Below are 25,189 nucleotides of genomic sequence, written 5' to 3' on the forward strand. Positions count from 1 at the left end.
CCACTCCCATACCCCGACCATTCAGGTACCTATACAAACCTCTTAAATGTTGAAATCGAGCTCGACTGCACCGGTTGTGCTGGCTGCTCATTCCACACCTGGATGATGGTCTGTGTGAAGAAGTTTCCCCTCATGTTCCCTTAACGTTTCACCTTTCACCCTTAACCTCTGGTTGTAGCCCCACCCAATCTCAGTGGAGAAAACCAGCTTGCACTTACCCTATCTATGCCCCTCTGTCACAATCAAATCTCCCCTCAATTTTCTACATTCCAGGGAATAAAGTCCTGACCTGTTCAATCTTTCCTTATAACCCAAGTCCTCCAGACCTGGCAACATCGTTGTGAATTTTCTCTGTACTCTTTCAAACTCTTTTACATCTTTTATGTAGGTAGGTGACCAAAACTGCAAACAATACTCCAAATTAGGCTTCAAGAATGCCTTATACAAGTCAGCATAACATCCATCTATTGTTGTCAGTACTTTGGTTTATGAAGGTCAATGTGCCAAAATCTTTCTTTCTGTCCCTATATAACTGTGACACCACTTTCAGTGAAATATGGACCTGTATCACCAGATCCCTTCCTTCTACAGCACTCCTCAGCGCCCTACCCGTCCAGGTCCTACCAAAGTGCAACACCTCACACTTGTCTCCATTAAATTCCATTTTCCGTTTCTCAACCCATTTTTCCAGCTGGTCCAGATCTCACCACAAGCCATGATAGTCTTCCTCGCTGTCTACTACACCACCACTCTTGGTGTCATCCACAAAATTGCTGATCCAGTTAACCACACTATCATCCAGATTACTGATATAGATGACAAACAGCAACAGATCCAACACTGATCCCTATTGCACACCACTAGTCACAGGCTTCCAGTCAGAGAGGCAACCACAGTCTGGCTTCTCCCAAAGACAGTGTCTCATGCAGTTTACTATCTCACCTTGAATGCTGAGTGACTGAACCTTCTTGATCAATCTCCCATAAGAAATTTTGTCAAGTGCTTTGCTAAAGTCCATGTAGACAACATCCAATGCCTTGCCTTCATCCACTTTCCTGATAACTTCCTTGAGAAACTCTGTAAGATTGGTTAGACATGAACTACCGTGCACAAAGCCATGCTGTCTATCCTTAATCAGTCCAGGTTTATCCAAATATTTATATATCCGGTTCCTGCACATACGTTCCAATAACTTTTCCCCTACTGATGTCAAGCTCACCAATGTAAGATTTCCTCGTTTATTTTTAAAGCCTTTCTTGAACAGCGGGACAACATTGGCTGTCCTCCAATCCTCCAGTCCCTCACCTGTCACTGAGGATGATTAAAATATCTGTGCTTAGGCCCCGACAACTTCTGCACTTGTCTGCCGCAGGGTCCTAGGGAATAACTTGTCAGGCCCTGGGGGTTTATCCATGGTAATTTGACTTAAGACAGCAAACACCTCCACCTCTGTAATCTGTACTGGGTCCATGAAGTTGATGCTGCTTTGCCTCACTTCTATAGACTCTGTGTCTGTCTTCTGAGTAAATATAGATGCAGAAAAAAAACTCCTTCATCTATCTTGTCTCCTCATATGGATTACCATTCTGATCTTCCAGAGGATTAATTTTTTCCCTTGCAAACTTTTTACTCTTCACATATCTGCAGAATCCCTGAAGATTCTCCTTCACTTTGTCTGCTGGGGCAACCTCATGCCTTCTTTTATTTCTTTCATAAGTGTTCACTTGAATTTCCTGTATTTCTATTTGTTCCTATCTACCTGTACCTGGTATGCACCTCCTTTTTATTGACCTGGCAGATCAAAGCCAAAGAGGTGATAGAGCTGCATGGTGGGAGGTGGGGGTAAGGGGGGGGGGGGTTAAACTAAAGTTGCAGGGGGAATGGGAGCCTGAATAACAGAACAGATAGTAGAGGGGTTGTGGAGACAGTTGTTGTTCAGACTCAGACAAAGTCAGGAATGAAGAAGTTGAGCATGGTGCAGTGAATATGCTGAACCCTGTATATTTCAATACAAGGAGCAGCATAGGAAAGGCGGATGTGTTCAGGCCATGGATCAACACTTGGAATTATGACACTAGGATCTGGCAACTGTGGACTGGGACAGGCTGCTTTATGGCAAAGGTCTGCTTGGTAAATGTGAGGCCTTCAAAGTGAAATTTTGAAAGTACTAAGTGGGTATGTACTTGTCAGAATAAAAGGTAAAGATAGAAACTGTATGGAACCTTGGTTTGAAAGAAATATTAAGACCCTGGTGAAGCACAAAATGGAGTTGCAGAACAGGGATAGGCAGGTAGGTTCTTATGGAGTATAAGAAATGCAAGAGAACACATGAGAAATAAATCTGGATGGCTAAAAGAAGGCATGAGGTTACCCTTGCAGAAAAGATGAAGCATAATCCTAATGGATATATTAAAAACAAAAGGATTGCAAGGGACAAAGTTGGTCCTCTGGAAGATGAGAATTGCAATTCTTGTGTGGAAACAAAGGAGATGGGTGAGACCGTAAATATATTTTTTTTCATTTCTGTTTACTCGGGAGACAGACACAGAGTCTATGGAAGTGTGGGAAAGCGGCATTAACATTGTGGGCCCTGTACAGATTAAAGAAGAGGAGATGTTTGTTATCCTGAGGCAGATTAGGGTGGATAAATCTCCAGGGCATGAGAAGGTACTCCTTCGGACCCTATGGGAGGCAAGTGCAGAAATTGTCAGGGCCCTAGCAGAGATAATTAAATCATCCTTAGTGACAGGGGTAGATACCAGCAGATTGGAGAACAGCCAATGTTGTTTCGCTGTACAACATAGAACACAGAACATAGCAACTTCTGCATTGCCATAATACACACAAGGAACAACAGTTTCTGTATTGTACATAAACATCTCCCCTGAACCGTCCCCCACGTGACTGATGTTGGTGAACTCATTGATGGCAATGCCAGTAAGTATGAAGGGAAGGGCAGTGGTCTGTCTCATTGGAGTCTGGCACATTTGTGATGTGAAATCTACTTGTTGCTCAGGGCAAAGGAGTTTGATATCATTATGTACCCAGACAGAATGGGTCAAAACATGTTCTCACGTGTAGAAAGGTCCAGAACAAGAGGAGGTACAATAAGTAACACACACAAAATGCTGGAGGAACTCAGCAGGGCAGGCAGCATCTATGGAAAGAGTACTAATGCTGAATTCCTCCAGTATTTTGTGTGTGTTGCTTGGATTTCCAACATCTGTCGATTTTCTCTTGTTTGTGAATGGAGGTAGAACAAAGGTGATTTTATCAACTGGTGATGTAAAAGATTTTGTTTCCTTTCTCCGAGTTCCGAATCCTTGCATTTAGACAGCTGGAGCTCAGCTCTGCCTGAGAGATCCATCGATTCCCATTCCGTCATCAGCCGGAAGCTCCCCGGGACGCGTGTACGGATCGTGGGGCTGAGAGAGAGGAAAGAGAGCAGAGCTGTCCCGGGATTGCAGACCACGGTGTCCGGAACTCACAGTAATCGTTCCTAAATTGGTGTTTTTAAAGTCTGCGCGGAGATAAACTCTTACCTACATACGAAACCCATGAGGTCGTTTGTGTAATCCGCGCATGCGTGATATTCAGGGACATCAGCCACCCTGCGCCTGCGCATTTAATCGGTGAGTCGGCGCCGGGGAAATTTTAACGCTGGGCTTTTGGGTGATCACAGTACCATTAAAAGTTTCTGCAAGCACCGGTTCCATGTCCATGGATCAGTGTTTTTATGTAAAAAACTCAGCAGCTGATTTAATGAAGAACAGCTCCCATAAACAATATACTGAATATCAACAGGCATTCCCCGTATTTCGTGCCAAAGCAAAACCCTCTTACAATGCAGATATATATAAAAAAACAAGAGATAGTCATAGTCATAGTCATACTTTATTGATCCCGGGGGAAATTGGTTTTCGTTACAGTTGCACTATAAATAATAAACAGTAATAGAACCATAAATAGTTAAACAGTAATATGTAAATTATGCCAGTAAATTATGAAATAAATCCAGGACCAGCCTATTGGCTCAGGGTGTGTGAACCTCCAAGGGAGGAGTTGTAAAGTTTGATGGCCACAGGCAGGAATGACTTCCTATGACGGTCTGTGCTGCATCTCGGTGGAATGAGTCTCTGGCTGAATGTACTCCTGTGCCCACCCAGTACGTTATGTAGTGGATGGGAGACATTGACCAAGATGGCATGCAACTTAGACAGCATCCTTTTTTCAGACACCACCGTGAGAGAGTCCAGTTCCATCCCCACAACATCACTGGCCTTACGAATGAGTTTACGAATGAGTTGATTCTGTTGGTGTCTGCTACCCTCAGCCTGCTGCCCCAGTACACAACCGCAAACATGATAGCACTGGCCACCGCAGACTCGTAGAACATCCTCAGCATCGTCCGGCAGATGTTAAAGGACCTCAGTCTCCTCAGGAAATAGAGACGGCTCTGACCCTTTTTGTAGACAGCCTCAGTGTTCTTTGACCAGTCCAGTTTATTGTCAATTCGTACCCCCAGGTATTTGCAATCCTCCACTATGTCCACACTGACCCCCTGGATGGAAACAGGGGTCACCGGTATCTTAGCTCTCCTCAGGTCTATTACCAGCTCCTTAGTCTTTTTCACATTAAGCTGCAGATAATTCTGCTCACATCATGTGACAGAGTTTCCTACCATAGCCCTGTACTCAGCCTTACCTCCCTTGCTGATGCATCCAACTATGGCAGAGTCATCTGAAAACTTCTGAAGATGACAAGACTCTGTGTAGTAGTTGAAGTCCGAGGTGTAAATGGTGAAGAGAAAGGGAGACAAGACAGTCCCCTGTGGAGCCCCAGTGCTGCTGATCACTCTGTCGGACACACAGTGTTGCAAGCACACGTACTGTGGTCTGCCAGTCAGGTAATCAAGAATCCATCATACCAGGGAAGCATCCACCTGCATCGCTGTCAGCTTCTCCCCCAGCAGAACACAGCAAAGCAGTTGCTAGACATGTAGACACCATATACACACACACAAAATGTTGGAGCAATATTATGCTGTACATTTCTCTGATTCTATGAAATTCAAGGGAAATTTCTTCTCTCACGGAGTGGTGACTTGTTGCAACCTGTCATCACAGGAAGAGTGAGAGCTGAACGGCAGGGATAGTTTCCCCCGCTATCCGAAAGTAGAGCGTTCCTGTGAAACCTTTCATAAGCCAAAATGGCGTAAAGCGAAGAAGCAAATACCATTAATTTATATGGGAAAAATTGAGCGTTCCCAGCCCCAAAAAATAACCTACCGAATCATACAAAATAGCACATATAACCGAAAATAACACTAACATATATATAAAAGCAGAAATGATATGATAAATACACAGCTTATATAAAGTAGAAATAATGTATGCACAGTGTAGTTTCACTTACCAGAATCGGGAAGATGTGTGTGTGAGGGGGGGGGGGGCGGGGGGTTGTGGTGGAGGTAATCTGTATCTACACGCATGCGCACTCACCTGCCCGCGCAAGGCTTCACGGTCATGGCGGTGTTTCTCGGCGTAAACACAAGTTTAAAGCGGGCCGTGCCGCCGTTTCTCGGACCTTACTTCACAGCATCAGGTTCTAATGGCGGAAGAGAATGAGGCACGGCGTCTAAGGGACAGGAATCTGCTGGAAAAGGATTTTTCAGAGTTATTACTGTCGTTATATCCAGAACTATGAAAATTTGCCCAGAGTTACGTCTGTCGTTTCCGAAGGACGCACAGATGTGAACAAACATTTCCAGCCACTACTGGATGCACGATGTCTTTATTTCGTTCACCACGATCGAAACGCTTAATTACGTCCAGTTTTCCGCAAAGCGTAACACCCTTACGAGCTCTCTTAGGCTTTTCCGATATCTTTGGACAAATCTTGCTAATGGATGCACAAAATAAATCGAGATCATGCACAAATGCTCACAGAAACTTTTCTAAGCTATGCCGGCTTGATGCTGAGTGTAGTTCCCGGGGAAGGCGCTTGGCGGCGCTGCTCGGGGTGCGTGCTGCCTCTATAACGGATCGCTGCAAAACAAACGCTGAACGCTATTTTCGGTGTTCGCCTTTTGTCGTAAGAGCGAAAATCCACTTCGGATTTCTTTCGGTTAGCGAAAACAGGTACTAATGTAGGCCTTTCGTAAAAGCGAAGTGGCGTAAAGTGAACTTTCGTAAAGATGATATGGAAGAGAAACATGGGCAGTGACCATATGGGCTGAGTGGCCTCTGTAGTTTACATTGTGAGGGTGATAGAGACAGTAAGTATTTGCGAAATGGGATTTATCTTTCACAGATCCACGATATTAAACAGCAGTCTAATTTAAGGCTAACATCAGGAGAACAGACTCCTCCAATGCTCAGTGACCAGGGTTCAGTCCTGGGTGCGATGAGCAGCCGCAAGAACTGCAGAATCTGACAGTAACAGCCCCTCATGAACCTGCAGCTGCCTTCAGTCACCGAGATGGTTAAACATTTGACAAAGAGCTGATTTGAATTTCCTCCCCGATGTAAAGTTGCTGGTCCTGCAGCAGCTGGCATGATGAGTAAAACTCTTTGATCACTCCAGACAGAAATGAGGCCTCTATTTATTCTGAACTCACCGGAGCATCACAGGGTTGGTTAACTGAATGAGTCTCTTCGTGCACACGGTGCAGGTAAACGGCCGCTTCCCGGTGCGAATCTGCTGGAGTTTTGGACATAATGAAGGATGTTGTCACGCTGTGTCAATCGCAGGGTCAAACAGTTCAACAAAGCTGGGAATTGTATTAACAAAACAGAGAGAGAGAGAGAGAGAGAGAGAGAGATAGATAGAGAGAGAGAGAGAGAGAGAGAGAGAGAGGGAGAACAAAACAGTAGAACTTACAGGACACTGGATAACTCGGCCAGAATTTCATTGGGCAAGGATCAGGCCGACCGAGCCCCGAGGGACTAGCACTGCCACTTTAGATATACTCCAGGGCACGAAGGAATCCGTGCCCAGACTCCGGACAAGTTTACAGGTAACCAACCTGAGGAGAGTCAAAAGTCCAAGGACACTGAATTGGATTCCTGCAAAGTCTAAAGGAGAATTAATTCGAAGTATCTACGAATATTTGCAACGTTGAATCATGGAAGACACAACTCTAGCACATAAAAATAGCCGAAGTGCAACAGTACATTATACAGTAACTATAAATAATAAAACTTGGAGGCCACAGCAAAAACAGCTGAAAAAAAACAGAGACCTGTGAATACTCTACCGCGACCCGAGGTTGCGACAGATCCCGTCCCACTATGGCCGACATCTGACGGCCCAGTACTGTCCGGAATGTCCTTTGGAATTCTGAATTAAGGACAGGATCCAAAACATCCCTGGTTCCTCCAGACCATATCCATCCTAAACTACCAAATGTTGTAGTTGTCCCTTTAATTTCCGTGAATGAAGCAGTCCATGGGCTGTGCAGACTGTTCACCGCTGATGGTCCTTGGTGGTGAGGGGTGCGGGGAGTGGCAGGGAGAGATATGTGGGGCTTCCAACTTGGAGCCAAGTATGGTCAACATAAACATTTAGATCCCGAACGTGTAAGGTAGGATGAATCCTTAGAGAACGAGGAAGATGTGATGCGTATGTTGCCGGGACAGTTTTCCTCATGACTTTCGAGAGACCGATAAAGTGAGGGGCGAGTTTCCGCGATTCCAGTTTGAGCCAATGATCTTTCGTTGAACGGAGACCCGCTTATCAATATTGAAACTTAGTCTGTTGGCCTCGGCCTGCTGCCGGTCTGAACTTTCTTTCAGAGTCTTTTCCCACTGAGACACCTTTGAACAAATTATTCAGTGAAGCGGAGCCCGACATCTAATTCCTGATCAGGAGACAGAGCGAGCATAAACTCAATTTGACATTTGAATGGGGTCATACCCAATGGTGAATGCCGAAGGGTGTTGTGGGCGAACTCGGCCCGGATTAAATGGTTACTCCAAGAGGGCAGATTACTGGACAGAAGGCAGAGAAGGGTTGGCTCCAGGTCCGGGTTCGTCCTCTCAGCCTGTCCATTAATCTGAGGGTAGATCACCCACTGGCACAAGCTGATGGGAAGGATCAGAGCCATTGCCGGATGTCGATGGTGAGGAGGAAGATTCAGATACAGGGTTCAGTGAGGTGGTGTGTCGATTTTGGATGTGTGTAAAACGTGGGTGTGGATGTCGGTGATTTCAGTGTGAAGGACCCGTGGTGATGGAACAGACTCGGTGGGTTTCTGTGTCGGAGGACTGGGCTCATTCGGACTGGTTATTTGGGGAGACGTATGTTTATTGGGAGGTAGTGGAGAAAGGGTGTGTTTAATGAGCAGGCGAGGTGAGGGGGAATGGTCACTGGTGGGGGCTTGTGGAGAGATGTGGGTACAGATCGTACGGAAGGCGCTGGATGATTGGAAGAGTTTAGAGAGGAGTTGTGGTGTCTGTGGGGGCTAAGAGATTCTGAAGATCAGTATCTGTAGCTACGCATAGTCAGTACGAGAGTGTCGTGCAAGAGCCGTGTTTTATTATTTGGAGCCACGATCTTCAGTATTTAATTTCATCTGTTATATTTCCCATTAACCTTCCTCTGTATCACGGTTATGGTCTCCCAAAGTTTTCCCGCTTTCACTAATGATTATAACCATTGCAAATGCTTCTGACATCTGAAGAAGTCCAGTGTAAATCTCTTACCGGTCCAGAGAAACAGCAACATTTCAGCGCTTGTTTCTGCAGAGTCTCAGTCCCTGTTATTGCACGGTATCAAATCTTTATGGCAACCCAATTATCTAGCAGCTTTGGGAAGACAGTAACTGTCTCATTGCATTAGCTTCCGCCTCTTCTGCTTCATTGAAGGAATCTCCCGTGTTACTGAGAAGCGATTTGTATTTAACAACCTTGTTCAAATTGTCCAAGTGAATGCAAATCGAGTCCCTTCTCTGCATTTCCATCCTCTGTGTAGAATGTGTTTTCATTCTCGGTTAAATTATTCGAGACACATTCATTGTATTCTTCCGGTACTGACCGTCCACAGTCCATACACCTACTTTGACTCTGCCTTCCAAATTCTCATGCCATCCTGGCAGATTCCCCACATCTTCTCTCTTCCAAGGATAATCTACTGTATGTGCCTCTCTCCAAATCTTGAGTGTAACTGAAAGCCAAAGTTCTTAGCATTTGGCTCTGCCCTTCAAACCTCTATCTCATCCTGGCAGATTCTATCGCAGCTTCCCATCTTCCAGGGATAATCTAACTCCTCTCTACAAATTATCCATATAACGGATAGAAAACGCTCTTAGCGTTTATGTTGTAAGTTTATTGTTTGATTCTCATGATAAGAAGACAACATGAATAATAAAATTTAATACTGTAAACGACCTTTCTGAAGCAAATTTTACAGGCACATATTAGTCCTACCGAAGATAATGTCAAAGATGAAAACTAGGCATCTTCATAACAATAAATGACGCATGACTGCCGCCTTCCAGAATAGTTGGAGTAACACATGCCAATGGGAAATGTGTCCCGATGTGTTGTCAAATTATAGACAAGTTGGGCCGAAGCAAAATCATATCTCATCCGCACAGTGGGCTTCGTCGTTTGCTGAAACTAGAAAGCTTCAACCGCAGAGAGAACAAGTACTAAATCTCAAACACAAAATAATCTGCAGATGCTGGGGTCAAAGCAACACTCACAACACGCTGGAGGAACTCAGCAGGTCGGGCAGCATCCGTGGAAACGATGAGACCTGACGAAGGGTTCCGGCCCGAAACGTCGACTCATCGTTTCCACAGATGTTGGCCGACCTGCTGAGTTCCTCCAGCGTGTTGTGAGAAGTACTAAATCTCCCAGCAATATGCTGGTATAGTCGGCAAACCGGAACTTTATAGAAAGGAAAAACTCCGAAAAAGCGAGAAAGAGAATGGGTGCCGGGATTGACAATGACGGCCAGATCTCTCCGAAGTTTTAGATACTGGACACTTCGACAATGGACCTGTGTGTTTTCAATGCCGGATATTAGAGTGATATAATGTGCAAGGCAAAATAAATTTTACAGAAGGGAAATAACCAAACTCTCCAATCTGTAGCAGAAATAAAGGAAAAGCAGAACTGTTGGAAATATCAACACTTTCAGGAGTTCAATTCATTAATATGCTTACAGAGCAGGTAAGGATTCATTTTCGAAATTGGAAAGTTATTTGACCCTTTCATCTGAGCGGTGCAGACTTCTAAACCATTTCAAAAATAAAATAGCCGGGGAGAGCAGAAGAACTTTCAACTGCTCTCTGAATTTTGTCTGGGTCACTCCGTAAATAAATGTATTCGTGCAGCTGCTGAAATTCTGAATCACAGAACCCCAAAACTGTGCCTGAGAAAGCCGAATGGACATTTCCAGGTCTGTGTAGAGGCATCGCATGAGAATGAAGACCAGAGTGCTTGTCGCCCAACAGAGAAGGAAACTCGCCGACAGGCTGAAGAGCAGACTGATGGATTGTCTCCGACTCTCCATCTCCGGATCTCACTGTTTCCCGCAATTTCCCCGTCCCTTGAGTCCCCTGCGGACTCTGCTCGCCGCCAGTATCTGTCTGACGGTCAGAGCATTGCGGGTCAAAATGAGGAAGAAAGGAAGTAACGGATTCAACAGACGGTCCACCCAATAAAACCCCTCAAACGATGGCAAGAAAGGAAGTACTGGTCTGTTGAAACAGACCCAGTTACCCCTCACGTCCAACGTTGCTTTTTCCATGTCGAGGAAATAAAATGGAATATTTTTTTAAAACAGATCCCTATAGATACTACGGTAATCACCAAATTCGCAATTTTGGTGATGCAGTACTTTGTTTTAAATTTAGCGGAGCAAAAGGCCACAAAGCGATCGAGAGTGAAAGCGACCGTAAACCAGACGGAGCATTCAACGGCCACGTAATACAGGACATAGTGGACAAGGCAGTACGGAGCGCTGTCCCGGGCTGTGTAAAGTCTGTATTCTTGAACAATCTGGTAGGACAAGACTTCAATAATCACCACCATTAGATCGGCCGCAGCCATCGCCACCAGGTTGCGCGTGACGCATTTGGAGAGACCGCAGTTTCCTCGGCATTTTCCTTATTGCCATAATCCATCATTCATCTCTAATGCACTGTTACGGAGGAAAAACAAGTATACCCGTGTTGAAAAGTAGCAGGGTTGCAGAAGAACTCGTCGATGACCTTGAAGGCAGACTGCCAGACACACCACAGGATGACGGGACCAGCGTTGAGGAACAGTGGACGGCCTTCAGAGACGCTGTCTACACCACCGCCTTCGAACACCTCGGACCAGCAACCCGAAGAAAGCAAAGTAAGTCTCCATTAATTCCCACGTGGCTGACCAAATGCAAAGATTACTCGCATTGGCAGTCTTAAGACACAAAATGATTCCCAGAGACACAGGACCTACTTTTTACGATCGCAAGTGACCGTCAGAGTGTTATATTCGGGTTACCTTACTTCATAATTTCCATTTGCGCTCACCCTGCCACCACCCCCCCCCCCCCATCTATCCCTCTTGCTGACAACTGCCCCTACCTGTCACTTTTCCAGCTGGTTTTCACTGCTTTCCATGCGTGTTTTTTTTTTCTGTTGGGAACTTCAATACATGGACCGTGTGCAATCAATTTCAGATCATCATGTAATCTGCTCACGGGTAGTGTAGCCGAGAGGTTTCTGTCTCCAGTCTTTAAAGTGAAGGGGCTTCGAATCACAACACAGCCACGGCTCGAATGTCCCCCTGTGCTTTTTCGAGAAGCTGTCGTTGGGCGGATGGTCGCAACCGACATTCACCAACCTGCAGTTGTAACAGAAATCTCTCATACCCCTGATGATCCCGTGCATCGATTCTCCTTCCACCCCAGCGCAGTAAAACAGTGGCTAAGATTGTGTCACTAAATTGAACGTAGATTGTTTTTTACAAGTGGAGTACTCATGTTGTAATTAATTTTGGAAAGAGCTGACCATCCACTCTCCAAACAGACTGGCCGGAGCTCTCATCATTGAAGCCAATCTGTTCTTTACATAGGTTAACCCAGCGTAAAAGAACAGGTCGAGGAGAGAATCTCTCTGCCCACCAAAGTCCGTCCCTCATTGAAACATGCGATAGAAACACCATTACAGTTTCTCCACGTTGCTAAAATTACCTCTGCATTGAACGGAGTCACGTTCACGTCTCACTCACGTAATAAATATGCGCACTGATCTGCCAGCGTAAATTAAAACAATATACTGTCCATAATCCCGATAAAACCCCGCATGGATTTGTTCCTGCTGTACATGACATTAAATCAAAGGTGGAGTCCCGGCCGATATGCAAGCTATCAGTTACCCAGTGAAACCGCGCGACATGCGCTGCAAATGCTTGGAGGACAGTATCAAAATCCACCTTCCAGCACCCTGACATGGGGTTAAACTGGAGGAATTATCCATGTCATTGCGGCTGTCGTTACAGTACAAGGTGAGCGCACGGAATGAAAACTGAAAGGTCCGGAAATGGGCAATTCCTTGGTTACTTTTCACACTAAACTATTGAAACCTGCAGTTGAGACGATTCCATTCTGGAACAGAATTATAAATCAGTTCTTCCATGTCCAGTGTAATCCGATTTCTGACTTGCTTTACCAAGCTGCTGTTAAAGAATGGAGCCCTCCACCAAATCTACCGACATGCCGATTATCAGATCCTTCAGGCTCTCTGTGACCTGCGACCTCTGATGTGACCGACTCAGCGCTGCTGTAAAATGCTCACATTCCCGCTCTCCTGTCACACGGGCCTCGCTTCCTGATGGTTATTGTGATTAATATAATTTTCCATCCAAAAGAGGTTGTTTAATTATCCGCAGATGAGTGGGTCTGGTTCAGATACGACGGAACAGTTTGGAAAATGAAGATTAAGATGGTATTAATGAAACATTAGTGTGATTGTGTGTTTAATAATAGCTCGCTTGTGCACTAGGCGGGGCTAAAGACATTGGTTTTGACTCTACAGATGCTATTTCCTCTTGTTTTCACTATTTCCGTTGTCTATGAATTATTTCCTTCAATTAACGTTCTGGCGAGAGTGACGAGAACGGAAAATTGGCGAAGACTGGCGAAGAACTAATCTATAGCGAGAAATGTCAAAATTACAGTTGAATTATCCTTGAGAGGCGGGGAGCCACCATGTGGTGACTGAAGGACACTGCAGCGGCCGATACGTTTTTTGTTGCAACACACATAAAAGTTGTTGGTGAACGCAGCAGGCCAGGCAGCATCTCTAGGAAGAGGTACGGTCGGGTGTTGTTGGATGTTGCGCCCTGACCAAAACATCACAGCAAATTCGTCGTGAATTTAATAAATATGCCCTATAAAGTTGGCCCTTGTTCCTGAAGTGGGAACGAAGAGTGGGCAAAATTTCGTTTTCTATTGCTTGCGGGCAGAAAAAAATTGTCCTTAAGAGCAGGATGAATAAGTAGAGAGTCGGAGGTGCAGGGTGTCTGGTCAGTGCTCAATAGCGTAGAACATTGAGCTCCTGGCAGCGTTTCTGTGGTGTAGTGGTTATCACGTTCGCTTTACACGCGAAAGGTCTCCAGTTCAATCCTGGACAGAAACACTCTTTAGGCTCCAGGATTTAGGAGGCATGTGATCTCAAAGATCCCGCAAACTTTTACGTTCGTATTTACATTTATTATCATGGGAATACCCCTGCGGGAAATTGAAAAGGAATGGTCAAAAATCTCGTGCATAATCTACAGAGCAAGGGAATTGGGAACCGTTTTGTTTCGAGACAAGATGATGATGCGAGATCGTATATCGGTATAGAGTTATAGTCACTATATTTTAATATGTCGGTCTTGCTGAGTATTGATGCAACATGTAACTACTTACGGAATATCCCACGCGTGCATGCAGATGAGTAATTAACCAGTGATGTTTTTTCTTTCCTTCGTCGTTAACGTCACGAATAAGTTTATATTTCGGTATACACTTTGCCCTGTGACTCAACACATAGCTCCCGATGTTCCCTCGGCACCCTGTTACCTCTATTACATTATTAAAACATAAGGGTCAGTTATCCTCATCAAACCGGCCACTGTTAAGTACATTATTCAATGTCTTGATGGCGGACTTACCACTGATGTTCCAATCTGCCCACAGTCGATATGAAATATGTATCACTGAAGTTGCAGAAATGTCAGTTAAAATGTATCCGGAGGTATCAGCAGAATGGAAGGGAGAAAACATAAAACTGTACATCGGAAGTAAAGAGACAGATGGGTGAGGAAATCGCGGTTTAATCGGTGCCGCCCACAGTATTCATGCGCTGTATGGAAATTCCTTCAGTTTGTGTTTTACTTGTAGATTCCTCGCCTGCGTGGCCGCGGTTGATGCATTTCACTTACTCGGTCCGGACGTTGTGCCGCTCTTCTGCTGTCTCCGGAATCGGATGACGAGAACATACTCCGCTCGATCTGTCTTTGATATCAGTTCGGTACACTCGAGTATTAATCGACACCGCGCTGTGTTTAAACGTTTCTGACGCGTGTTCTGCAGGAAGGTTTGAAAATCACCTGCTTCGGGATCTGTGCGCTCAACTCCCAGTTCAGAATATCCGCATGCACCTCCATCCGCCCTTCATCGTTGCGAAGAGACGGAGGCTGAATGGGGAAACTGATAAACATCGCAACTTATAGTGACATTCACACATTTTCCCCTGTAGGCGCATTTGTACTGATCGTTCAAGGAGCAGCAGACTTTGGAACAGTTCAGGAGAACTGGAAAATTGGAAATGTCTCTCCACTCTTTAAAGGGAGAGAAACAAAAGACAAGAAATTTTATTCCCATTCCCATTCAGCCACACATTTTAATTCCACATCCCATTCCCATTCCGATATGTCTATCGACGCCCTCCTCTACTGTCAAGATGAAGCCACACTCAGGTTGGAGGAACAACACCTTATATTCTGTCCGTGAAGCCTCCAACCTAATGGCATGAACATTGACTTCTCTAACTTCCGCTAATACTCCATCTCCCCCTCTAACCCCATCCGTTATTTATTTTTATACACACATTCTTTCTCTCACTCTCCTTTTTCTCCCTCTGTCCCCCTCACTGTACTCCTTGCCCATCCTCTGTTTCCCCCAATCCCCCTTTTCTTTCTGCCTAGGCCTCCTGTCCCATTATCCTCACATATCTCTTTTGCCAATCACCTGTCCAGCTCTTGGCTCCATCCCTCCACCTCCTGTCTTCTCCTATGATTTTGGATCTCCCTCTCCCCCTCCCACTTTCAAATCTCTTACTAGCTCTTCCTTCAGTTAGTCCTGACGAAGGGTCTCGGCCTGAAACGTCGACTGCACCTCTTCCGAGAGATGCTGCCTGGCCTGCTGCGTTCACCAGCAACTTTTATCTGTGTTACAGGAAATGTTAGGCCCGTTAGTCTTCTTCCGTGTTTAGGACGATGTTGTCCATTATTAAGGATGAAGTTTCGGGGCACTTCGAGGCACATATTAAAATAGGGCAAAGTCAGCATGGTGTTCCTCAGGGGAAATTTAGCTTGACAAATCTGTTGGAATTCCTCGAGGAAATAACAGACAGGATAAATGGAGAAGGGTCAGTGGATGTTGCTGGCCTAGAAAATCAGAAGGAATGTCACAGGGTGCAACTCTTGAGGTTTCTTAACAAGAGGAGAGCCGATGGTCTTACGGGAGTTATACTAGCATGGATCGAAGATTGGCTGAATGGCCGGAGGCAGCGAGTGGAATTAAGTGGAGCGTTTTTCTTGTCGGCTGCCGGTGACCAGTAGTTGTTTGGACCACTTATTTTCACGTTATATGTCAATAATCTGAATAAGGGGATTGATAGTTTTCTGGCCAATTTGCAAACGGTATAAATATAGGTTGATGGTTATGTTGTGTGAGTATTGATCAGCAGGACCTTGGCAGAAGGAACTGAACTGATTAGGAGAGAGATGTAAAATTATATTGGGAAGTGTATGGTCATTCACTTAGGCAGAAGCTATAAAGGCGTGGTCTATTTTCTAAACGGCGAGCATGTTCAGAAAACAGATGTGTAGAAGGAAGCGGGAGACCTGGTACAGGATTCCCGAAAGATCAACTTGCAGGTTGGCTCAGTATTAACGAAGGGAAACGCAGTGACAGTTTACATTTCGAGAGAACTGGAAAAGGAAAACAAGGATGTAATGCTGAGTCTTTGTAAGGCATTGGTCAGACCGCAGTTGGAATATATTGAGCAGCGTGTGTTCCTTAACCAAAAGCGGGTGTGCTGGCATTGGAAAGCGCCCAGGAGACATTCGCCAGAATGATCCTGGGAATTACAAGGCGAAATATGCAGAGCGTTTAATGACTTTGGGACTACACTTGCTGTAGTTTCGGAGAATGACGCGGGTATCCCGTTGAAACTTATCGAATAATGAAAGGCCTGGAGATAGTGGACATGGAGAGGATGCTTCTTGTCGTGGAGAAGTCTAAAAATAGAGGGAACTAACCTAGAATATAAGGAAGTCATTTTCGAACTGGGGTAAGGAGAGATTTCTGTAGCCTGATGGTTGTGAATTTGTGGAATTTATTGCTACAGATAGCTGTGGAGGCCACGTCATTCGATATATTAACAGTTTCATGATCAGTAAGGGGGTCACATGTGACGAGGAGAAGGCAGGAGAATAGGGTTGAAAGGGATAGTATATCAGCCATGCTGGAACGGCAAAGCAGACCCGATGGGCGGAATGGCCTAATTCCTCTCCAAATGACCAAATTTGGAGACAAATTCCAATTGTGAACATTATTTTTCATGACTCACAAAGCAAACTATCTGGCAAATATTGGAGACTTGGAAGCTTTAAAGTACAGTAATAGTTGAACAGATGGCCCCTCACATAAAGAGGTCACGACGAGGATGGGATTCGAACCCATGCGTGCAAAGCACAATGGATTAGCAGTCCATCGCCTTAACCTCTCGGCCACCTCGTCTGTTCTTCTGTCTCTTGTGTTACAAAATTCTGAATTTCTTCACAGCACTTAGAAACTCCTCTTATGTTCGAAATATTTGTTTTCAGATACCATTTATATTTACTTTGCCTGTGATGCTTACCAGAATTTCTGGATATTGGGAAGAAAGACTTAGTGAGATAGGTGCTAACCATAGGGAAAAACAGAACTAGCTATTATTGGCATTTCAGACACCACCGCCGTGCTATGCCAAATTGATCGATTCCGTGCGCTGTAGCTCTAAGAAATAGTGTGTTTTGGGTAGTGCAGTGAGATAAAATTATATCGAATTTAGTAAACGTCTAGTAACTTGTTTATCAAATTGTTTGATTTCAAGAAACACATATTATCGTAAATTATCATCTGGCTCCAAAACAACGGCGTTTCGTGTATTGGCAATTATGAGAACCCGATAGCTATTAAATTACAGAAACGCTGAAGAGCACTTAGCTCCGTCTGCGGCAGCAGATCTGAATATCCCAACCTTAACCGACACAATGCGTGGCTGCTCGGTTCTGGTATATGCATATGATATATAAAAAGAAATCACGCCCGATGATGTTTTGAATGAACTGGACCATTTTGCTGATTCCACTCCCAGAATTTAGGGCCGCCTGAAAAGTCAGAGGCGCGTGCCTTTAAGGATGGCTTTTTATGTAAGAGAAACAGAGATACAGAATATTAAATCCTTGTAAATGAAAGTCGCAAAATGTAGTGATATTAACAACATTGGCCGAACGTTCATCTGGACGTGTGTAGCAGCATTGGGCCGGTACCGAATTTAAACGAGAGCCGATGGTGTTACGGCCTGGGGGAAGTATCTGAAGGTGAGACCCTCTTAGTGGAAGCTCCAAAATACCACGAGGGAGGGGAGTTGACCGCTGAAGACACCTCGGTGAGAGAAAGGTCGCGGCGACTGGCCCCTGCAGCCGTGAAGGACGTGTGTGTGGATTATAGGACTCTGACAAGGCGCACTGTCATTGACCTGAATACGGGTCTGACGGCCGAAGACGCGATGGTCTGTCTGAATGGTGCGATGTGGTTTAATGTGCTGGATCTGAGGAGTGGATGTTGCCAGATCCCGATGAGTGAGGCCAATGAGGAGAAGACGGCAGTTATAGGTCCCCTAGGATTCTTCCAGTCCGAAAAGATGCCACAGGGCATATCCGGAGCCCTTGCAACCTTCCCGCGGGGGACGGGGGATGTGGACTTGTTTGGAGTTTTGGTGTATTTGGATGATCTCCTAGCATTGAGATTCACCTTGGAAGACTATGAATTGAGGCGAGTGAGGAATCCCGGGCGACTAGGGATAAACTAAGTAAAACTTTCTTTGGACGAGTGCCAGCTCTGGAGAAGGACGCAGATCCTGAGTGTTTGGCTGAGAGAGGAGATTTGCCCCGCTGAACTGAACGCTCAGAAATGCAGGATGGAGACTGAGTGCTGCAATTTTGGGACAACCATTGAAGGATTGGAGTCCACGCTCATCAAAGTGGAGACGGGGAAACGGTATTCCGAGCCGAAACTGCGGTCATTACTGATGAATTAATCCAAAGAGACGCTGCAATGACCAACCTTCGAAAGGATCAGCAGAAGCTCAAGAAATCGACCCAGCACAGATTGGAAGAAGCTGGTGCTGTAATTGCGTCCCAGATAGAGATGGACACGGAGCGTGGGTCAGAACTGCTGCGACTGCGGGTGGAGGTCGAGGAGTCAAAGAGTCAGAGGGCATCTCGATTGCCGGAGGTTGAAGAGGCCGCAGAGGCAGCCCAGGCTAAGTGCTTCCGTTTGGAGAGCATCAAACAGCATTTACCAATCGAGGAAATGGGGAGGAATATGGATTCGAAGGATGGTGTGCTGGTTGTGTGGTACATACTAGGTGAGAGTAAGCGTTCGACACGGACTAGAATGGTCGAGATGGACTGGTTCCGTGCTGTAATTGTTATATGGTTAAATGGTTATAGAAGGAGGTGGGACCATGAGGGAGGTGGTAGGCAGCAGGGGGAGGGGGCAGAGTAAAACTGGGATAGGGGAAAGGCGGGGGCGGGAATTTCCGGAAGTTGGGGAATTCAATATTCATACCAAGGGGCTGGAGACCACCCAGACGGTATATGAGGTGTTGCTCCTCCAACCTGAGTTTAACCTCATCATGGCAGTAGAGGAGGCCATGTATGGACATATCTGAATGGGAATGTGAAGCAGAGTTGAAGTGGGTGGCAACCAGGGGATCCTGTCTATTGTGCTCGACGAAGCAGTCCCCCAATCTGCCTCGGGTTTCACCGATGTAGAGGAGGCCGCACCGGAAGCACTGGATGTAATAGATGACCTCTCATGGTATTTTTTAATTCAAATCAGCCCTGTGTTAAATGTTTAACTATCACAGTGACTGAAGGCAGCTGCAGGTTCATGAGGAACTGTTACTGTCAGATTCTGCAGTTCTTGCGGCTGCTCATCGCACCCAGGACTGAACCCTGGTCACTGAGTATTGGAGGAGTCTGTTCTGCTGATGTTAGCCTTAAACTAGACTGATGTTTAATATTGTGGATCTGTGAAAGATAAATCCGTTCTGTATCAAATCCCGTGTCTCAGGTACTTACTGTATCTACCACACTCACAATGTACACTAGAGAGGTCACTCGGCCCATCTGGTCCCTGCCCAGGTTTCTGTTCCATATCAGTATATGAAAATCTATCCCTGCCGTTCCCCTCTCACTCTCCCTGTGATGACAGGTTGCAACTAGTCACCACTCCGTGGGATAGGAGATTTTCTTTGAATTTCATGGAATCATAGAAATCTACAGCACATTACAGACCCGTTGGCCCACAATGTTTTGTCGACCATGTAACTTACTCTAGAAACTGTCTAGAATTACCCTACTGCATAACCCTCTATTTTCCTAACCTCCATGTATCTATTTAAGAATCTCTTAAAAGACCCTATTGTATCCTCCTCTACCACCATCGCTGGCTGTGCTTTCCACACACACACCACTCTTTGTGTAAAAACTTAGCTCTGACATCTCCTCTGTACCTACTTCCAAGCAGCTTAAACCTATGCCCCCTCGTGTTAGCCATTTCAGCCCTGGGAAAAGCCTCTGGCTATCCACACGACCAATGCCTCTCATCATCCTATACACCTGCATGAATTTCCTGCATGATTGTCTCCAGGCTGAATAAGACGATGAACTCACTGTGGTTTTGATGTTCTTTGGAGCTCTGAACTAAGGTGGTTAAACTCCTCCTTCCCCGCTCTTTTCAACGTTTTCTATCATTTTCACTCATTTCAAAGGACTGTGCCGTAGACAGCTGGGTTGCTGCAATGCACCTCTAAAGTCTGACAGCAGACTAGCGAGTGAATCTTAGATGGAGCAGAGGCAGAAACCAAAGAGTTGCCAGCCTGAGTCAGGGCTTTGGGGCTCCAGAAAGAGATGGGGTCTAGAGTTTATGAGGAGGAGGAGGAAGAAGAGGAATCAGACCAGCAGGATGTGGCTACAGAAACATTTGGAAGCTGATTGATTTTTAAAAAGGTGGTTAATGTCTGCAAAATACTGGAGAAAATCAACAGATGAGGCCGCAAATGTGGAGAGGAATAAATAGATAACGATTAGGCCGAGCCCCTTCGGCATGGCTAGACTGTGTACTCCTCTGCTTAGTTGCTGCCCGAACTGCAGAGTTCATCCAGAATAGTGTGTGTGTGTGTGTGTGTGTGTGTGTGTGTGTGTGTGTGTGTGTGTGTGTGTGTGTGTGTGTGTGTGTCTACATTTCCAGCAACAGCAGAATCTCTTGTGTTTTATATCTGCATTTTGTAAGAGGATTGTACCTTGGCTCCTGACACGCGAAATGCCTGTTGATATTGAGTATATTATTTATGGAAGCTGCTTTCTGCGTGAAAACAGCTGCTGAGTTTTCTACACACAAAACACAGTGAGGCATGGACATGGAACCGGTGCCTGCAGAAACCTAAAGTCACCGTGATCACCCAGAAAGCGGTGCCTTAAAAATAACGCCCGCGCTGCAGCACCGATTAAATGCGCAGGCGTCAGGGTTGTTGACTTTCCCGAATATTACGCATGCGCGCAGTACACAAAAGGCCGCGGAACGATCAGCTACAGGTAAGAGCATATTCCGGGCGGGGGGTTTCGACTCTGACTGAGGGGCAATTGCTCCTGCCATCGTGGCCCGCAATCCCCGGGCAGTCCTGTTCTCTTCCCTCTCTCTCTCAGCCCCACCATCCGTACACGGGCCCCGGGGAGCTTCCGGCTGATGAGGGAGTGGGAACCGATGCATCTTTCAGACAGAGCTGAGCTCCAGCTGTCTAAATACTAGGAACTCGGGGAAAGGGAACAAAATCTTTTAGATCAGTAGCTGAGAAAATCTCCTTTGTTCTACCTTCAACCACAAACAAAAGAAACTCTGCAAATGCTGGAAATCCAAGCAACACACATAAAATAGGTAAAATAGAACTATTTTCCATAGATGCTGCCTGGCCTGCTGAGTTCCTCCAGCATTTTGTGTGTGTTGCTTGTTCTACCTCCTCTTGTTCTGGACGTTTCTACCCGTGGGAACATATTTTGACCCATTCTGTCCGGTTACATAATGATATCAAACACCTTTGTCCTGGGCAACATGTAGCTTTCACAAAACAAACGTGCCAGACTCCAATGAGACAGACTGCTGCCCTTCCCTTCATATTCATTGGCATTGCCATCAATGAGTTCACCACCATCAGTCACCTGGGGGAGGGTTCAGGAGAGATATTTATGTACAATACAGAAAATGGTATTACCTGTGTGTATTGTGGCAATGCAAAAGTTGCTGGAGAATTTGCAAGTGGGAAGAAGTGAGTGATATTGGGAAATCTGACTTTTTAAAGTATCATTTTACGAGCAAATCAGATATGGACAGTGTGCAAAATTTCTGTTGAGAAGATCCTTCATTACCCGCTACAGGCCTGCTACATAGGTTGTGTGAGAGTGCAGATGAACATGATCAAACCTAGGGGAGATCAAAGTTCTTATTGATTGTGATTTGCTAACTGTTAAAATCAATACCTCTCTATATAAAATTCAGTGTGCACGTTTTTGTTACTGTTAAAAATTGCACAGCGCAAGATATTTGCACACACTTGTCATTACAAATTTGAGGGGGCATTGGTGGAAAGGTGGGGAGACCTCCAGTGTCCCTGACACCATCACCTACAAGATGTGTATCCAGCTACACTTTAAGGAGTTGGAACTCAAAATGGATGAATTCCAGATCATCTGGGAGTCAGAAGGGATGATAGATATAACATGAAGAGAGGTGAGTTACACCCAAGGTGCAGGACACAGGAAACTGGGTGAGAGTCAGGAAGGGGAATGAGGTTAAATAGCCATCGCAGAGTACTCTTGTTGCCGTCCCTCACAACAGCAGATGGACCACTTTAGAAACTTGTTGGGCGGTGGGGGGGGGGGAATTACCTTGCAGAGGAAAGTCAAAGTGGTGATAGGGGATTAGTTAGTTTGGGAAATAAAACTAGCAGAGGTCTAATATCCTAGTGGTAAGGCTTGCTATTGCTAGTGTGGGGGTGGGAGTGTTGGTTAAAGTAAAGTTGCAGGGGGGTGGGGGGCGGGAGCCAGAATGACAGAACAGATAGTGGAGAGGGTGAATTGAATTGAATTGACTTTATTACATACTCCTTCATATACATGAGGAGTAGAAATCTTTACGTTACATCTCCGTTTAAATGTGCAATGTGTAATTTATAGTAATTTATAACAAATAGTTTGTACATAGGACAGTCTATATAACATAGAAATACAGTTCTATCAGCATGAATTAATCAGTCTGATGGCCTGGCTGGAAGAAGCTGTCCCGGAGCCTGTTGATCCTGGCATTTACGCTGTGGTACCGTTTCCCAGATGGTAGCAGCTAGAACAGTTGGTGGCTGTTTCTGTAAATGTCCTGTCAGTGGAAAGTTCACATCTGCAGATTCGCTGTGCTGTCCGCACCACTCTCTGCAGAGTCCTGCCATTAAGGGAAGTACAGTTCCAAACCAGGCAGTGATGCAGCCAATTAGATTGCTCTCAATATTGCCCCTATAGAGTGTTCTTAGGATTTGGTGGCCCATAACAAACTTCTTCAACTGTCTGAGGTGAAAGAGGCGCTGTTGTGCCTTTTCCACCACACAGCCGGTATGTACAGACCACATTAAATCCTCGTTGATGTTTATGCCGAGGAACTCAAAGCTGTTCACCCTCTCAACCCCAGATCCATTGGTGTCAACGGGGGTTAACCTGTCTCCATTCCTCCTGTTGTCCACAATCAGCTCCTTTGTTTTTCTGACATTGAGGGAGAGGTTGTTTTCTTGACACCAGACAGATGTTGTTCAGACCTAAGACGAAGTCAGCAATCAGAAGGTTGAGCATGGTGCGATGAATGTGCTGAGCTGTGTATATCACAATGCAAGAAGCATCGTAGGAAAGCCAGATGAGCCCAGGCCATGGAATTATGATATTGTAGGCATTACTGGGAGCTGGTTGCACCCAACAGTCTGAGGGATTTAGAGGAACAAATTTGTAGAGAGTTCACAGACTATACCAAGAAACAAAAGTTGATATTGTAAGTGATTATAACTTCCCATATGTAGCCCCCGGGTAAGCCTCAGGCTCCCTCAACTCACTTACATCTAGGGGAAGCGGCCTTCAGCCCCGGCAAACTGGGTTTGTGTGGATGCTGTGGCCAGTTAGAAGATGAGGTTTTGTTCCTTCAAATTAATCATGGAAATGGGCTCGTGACCGGGCTCTCCTTGTAGCGGGTGGGGCACTGTCTTCTCCAGCATCTCCGCCTCCACATTCAAGGATCAGTGACATTCCCGCAAAATAACAGACAATACACCATATGCCATTAAATGATTACAATTTATAGATATTACTGGAACTATGTAATTAATAGAGATAAAATAAAAAAGGAAATAAAAGGCGCCAAACTTATCAAAGTTCAATCCCTTCATGCACAACAGTTGGAGCTCAAGTAACGGGGTCTTCTTTCCACCATTCAATCCCCTCTGACCACCTCGACCCGCTGCCTGGGACCAACCACAGTGGTCGACCAGACACTCCACACGAGTCTGTCTTTGTCTCCTGTCCTCGCTGAGGACCCTGGGCTTTGGACTGTGGCTCGGGGTCCATCCTATCGGCCAGCTCACAGCATCGTGTCCACTCTCTCTGACCCCATTGTGCCTTCTGTGCCAAAGCCCGCGCATCACAATAGCTTACAAACACACAAGAAAGAATAACATCTATCCCAATTGGTTAGCAACTGAATACAACTCTCTTTATAACCCAAACAAGCTGCTAGAGAGAGAACTTTCTCAGCAGTTAACATAACAAAGAAGCCATTTTGATTAGCCTGCATAGTAACATAAAAGAAGAAACCCCTTACACATATATTGACTGGGACTCCCATACTGTAAAAGGACTAGTTGAGGTAGAGTTCATCAAATGTGCCTTAATCAGTACGTAAAATTTCTGATGTTGAAGTGTGCAGTAAGCTATTAGGAAATGGTCCAGGGTTGGTGACAGAAATTAGTGTATGGGAACATGTTGTGTCTAGTGATCATAGTGCCACGAGATTCCAAGTAAATACGGAAAAACAGAGGCATGGACCAGGGGTTGAGATTCTAAATTGGAGAAAGTCAATTTTTATGGTATTTGCAAGGATTTGACAAGTGTGGATAGGGACAGGCTGTTTTCTGACAAAGGAGTACTTGGTAAGTGGGAGTTCTTCAAAAGTGAAATTTTGAGGGTGTAGAGTTTGTATGTGCCTGCCAAAATAAAAGTTGAATTGTAACTAGTGCAGGGAACCTTGGTTTTCAAGAGATATTGAAGCCCCAGATATCTTGTTCCTGTAAATGCCTCAGGCTGTTGGGTGCTACCAAAACACATTAATGACTACAATATCATATTTCCACACCCTGAGCTCACCTTTCTTTAGTTGTGTTCTGTTGGTTTCTGAAAGCTTCTCGATCTTTTTTGCTCATTATTTGCCCTCTCTTTGTTTTTTTATATTGGCTTTGGCTTCTCATTTCAACCATGGTTGTGGCCTCCTGCCTTTCCAATGCTTCCACTTCTTTGGGATGTATCCATCACTCACCTCCCGACTTGCTCCCCAAAACTCCAGCCATTGC

At 45.4% G+C, this 25,189-nt stretch overlaps 1 protein-coding gene and 2 non-coding genes across 3 annotated transcripts in view; 2 read left to right on the forward strand and 1 right to left on the reverse strand.

Annotated features, from left to right (window-relative positions):
• Positions 1-25,189, forward strand: part of LOC140193350 (uncharacterized) — an 81,116-nt gene that overhangs the window by 51,200 nt on the left and 4,727 nt on the right. Inside the window, 2 exon segments of the mRNA XM_072250676.1 lie at positions 14,383-14,512; positions 18,607-18,901. Of these exon segments, the coding sequence (XP_072106777.1) occupies positions 14,383-14,512; positions 18,607-18,901 (425 nt within the window).
• On the forward strand, positions 13,561-13,633 carry trnav-uac (transfer RNA valine (anticodon UAC)). Its single transcript has one exon. It is a non-coding gene; the product is annotated as a tRNA-Val (tRNA).
• On the reverse strand, positions 16,926-17,007 carry trnas-gcu (transfer RNA serine (anticodon GCU)). Its single transcript has one exon. It is a non-coding gene; the product is annotated as a tRNA-Ser (tRNA).

The sequence above is a fragment of the Mobula birostris genome, unplaced genomic scaffold (assembly GCF_030028105.1).
Source record: "Mobula birostris isolate sMobBir1 unplaced genomic scaffold, sMobBir1.hap1 scaffold_522, whole genome shotgun sequence".
Lineage (NCBI taxonomy): Eukaryota > Metazoa > Chordata > Chondrichthyes > Myliobatiformes > Myliobatidae > Mobula > Mobula birostris.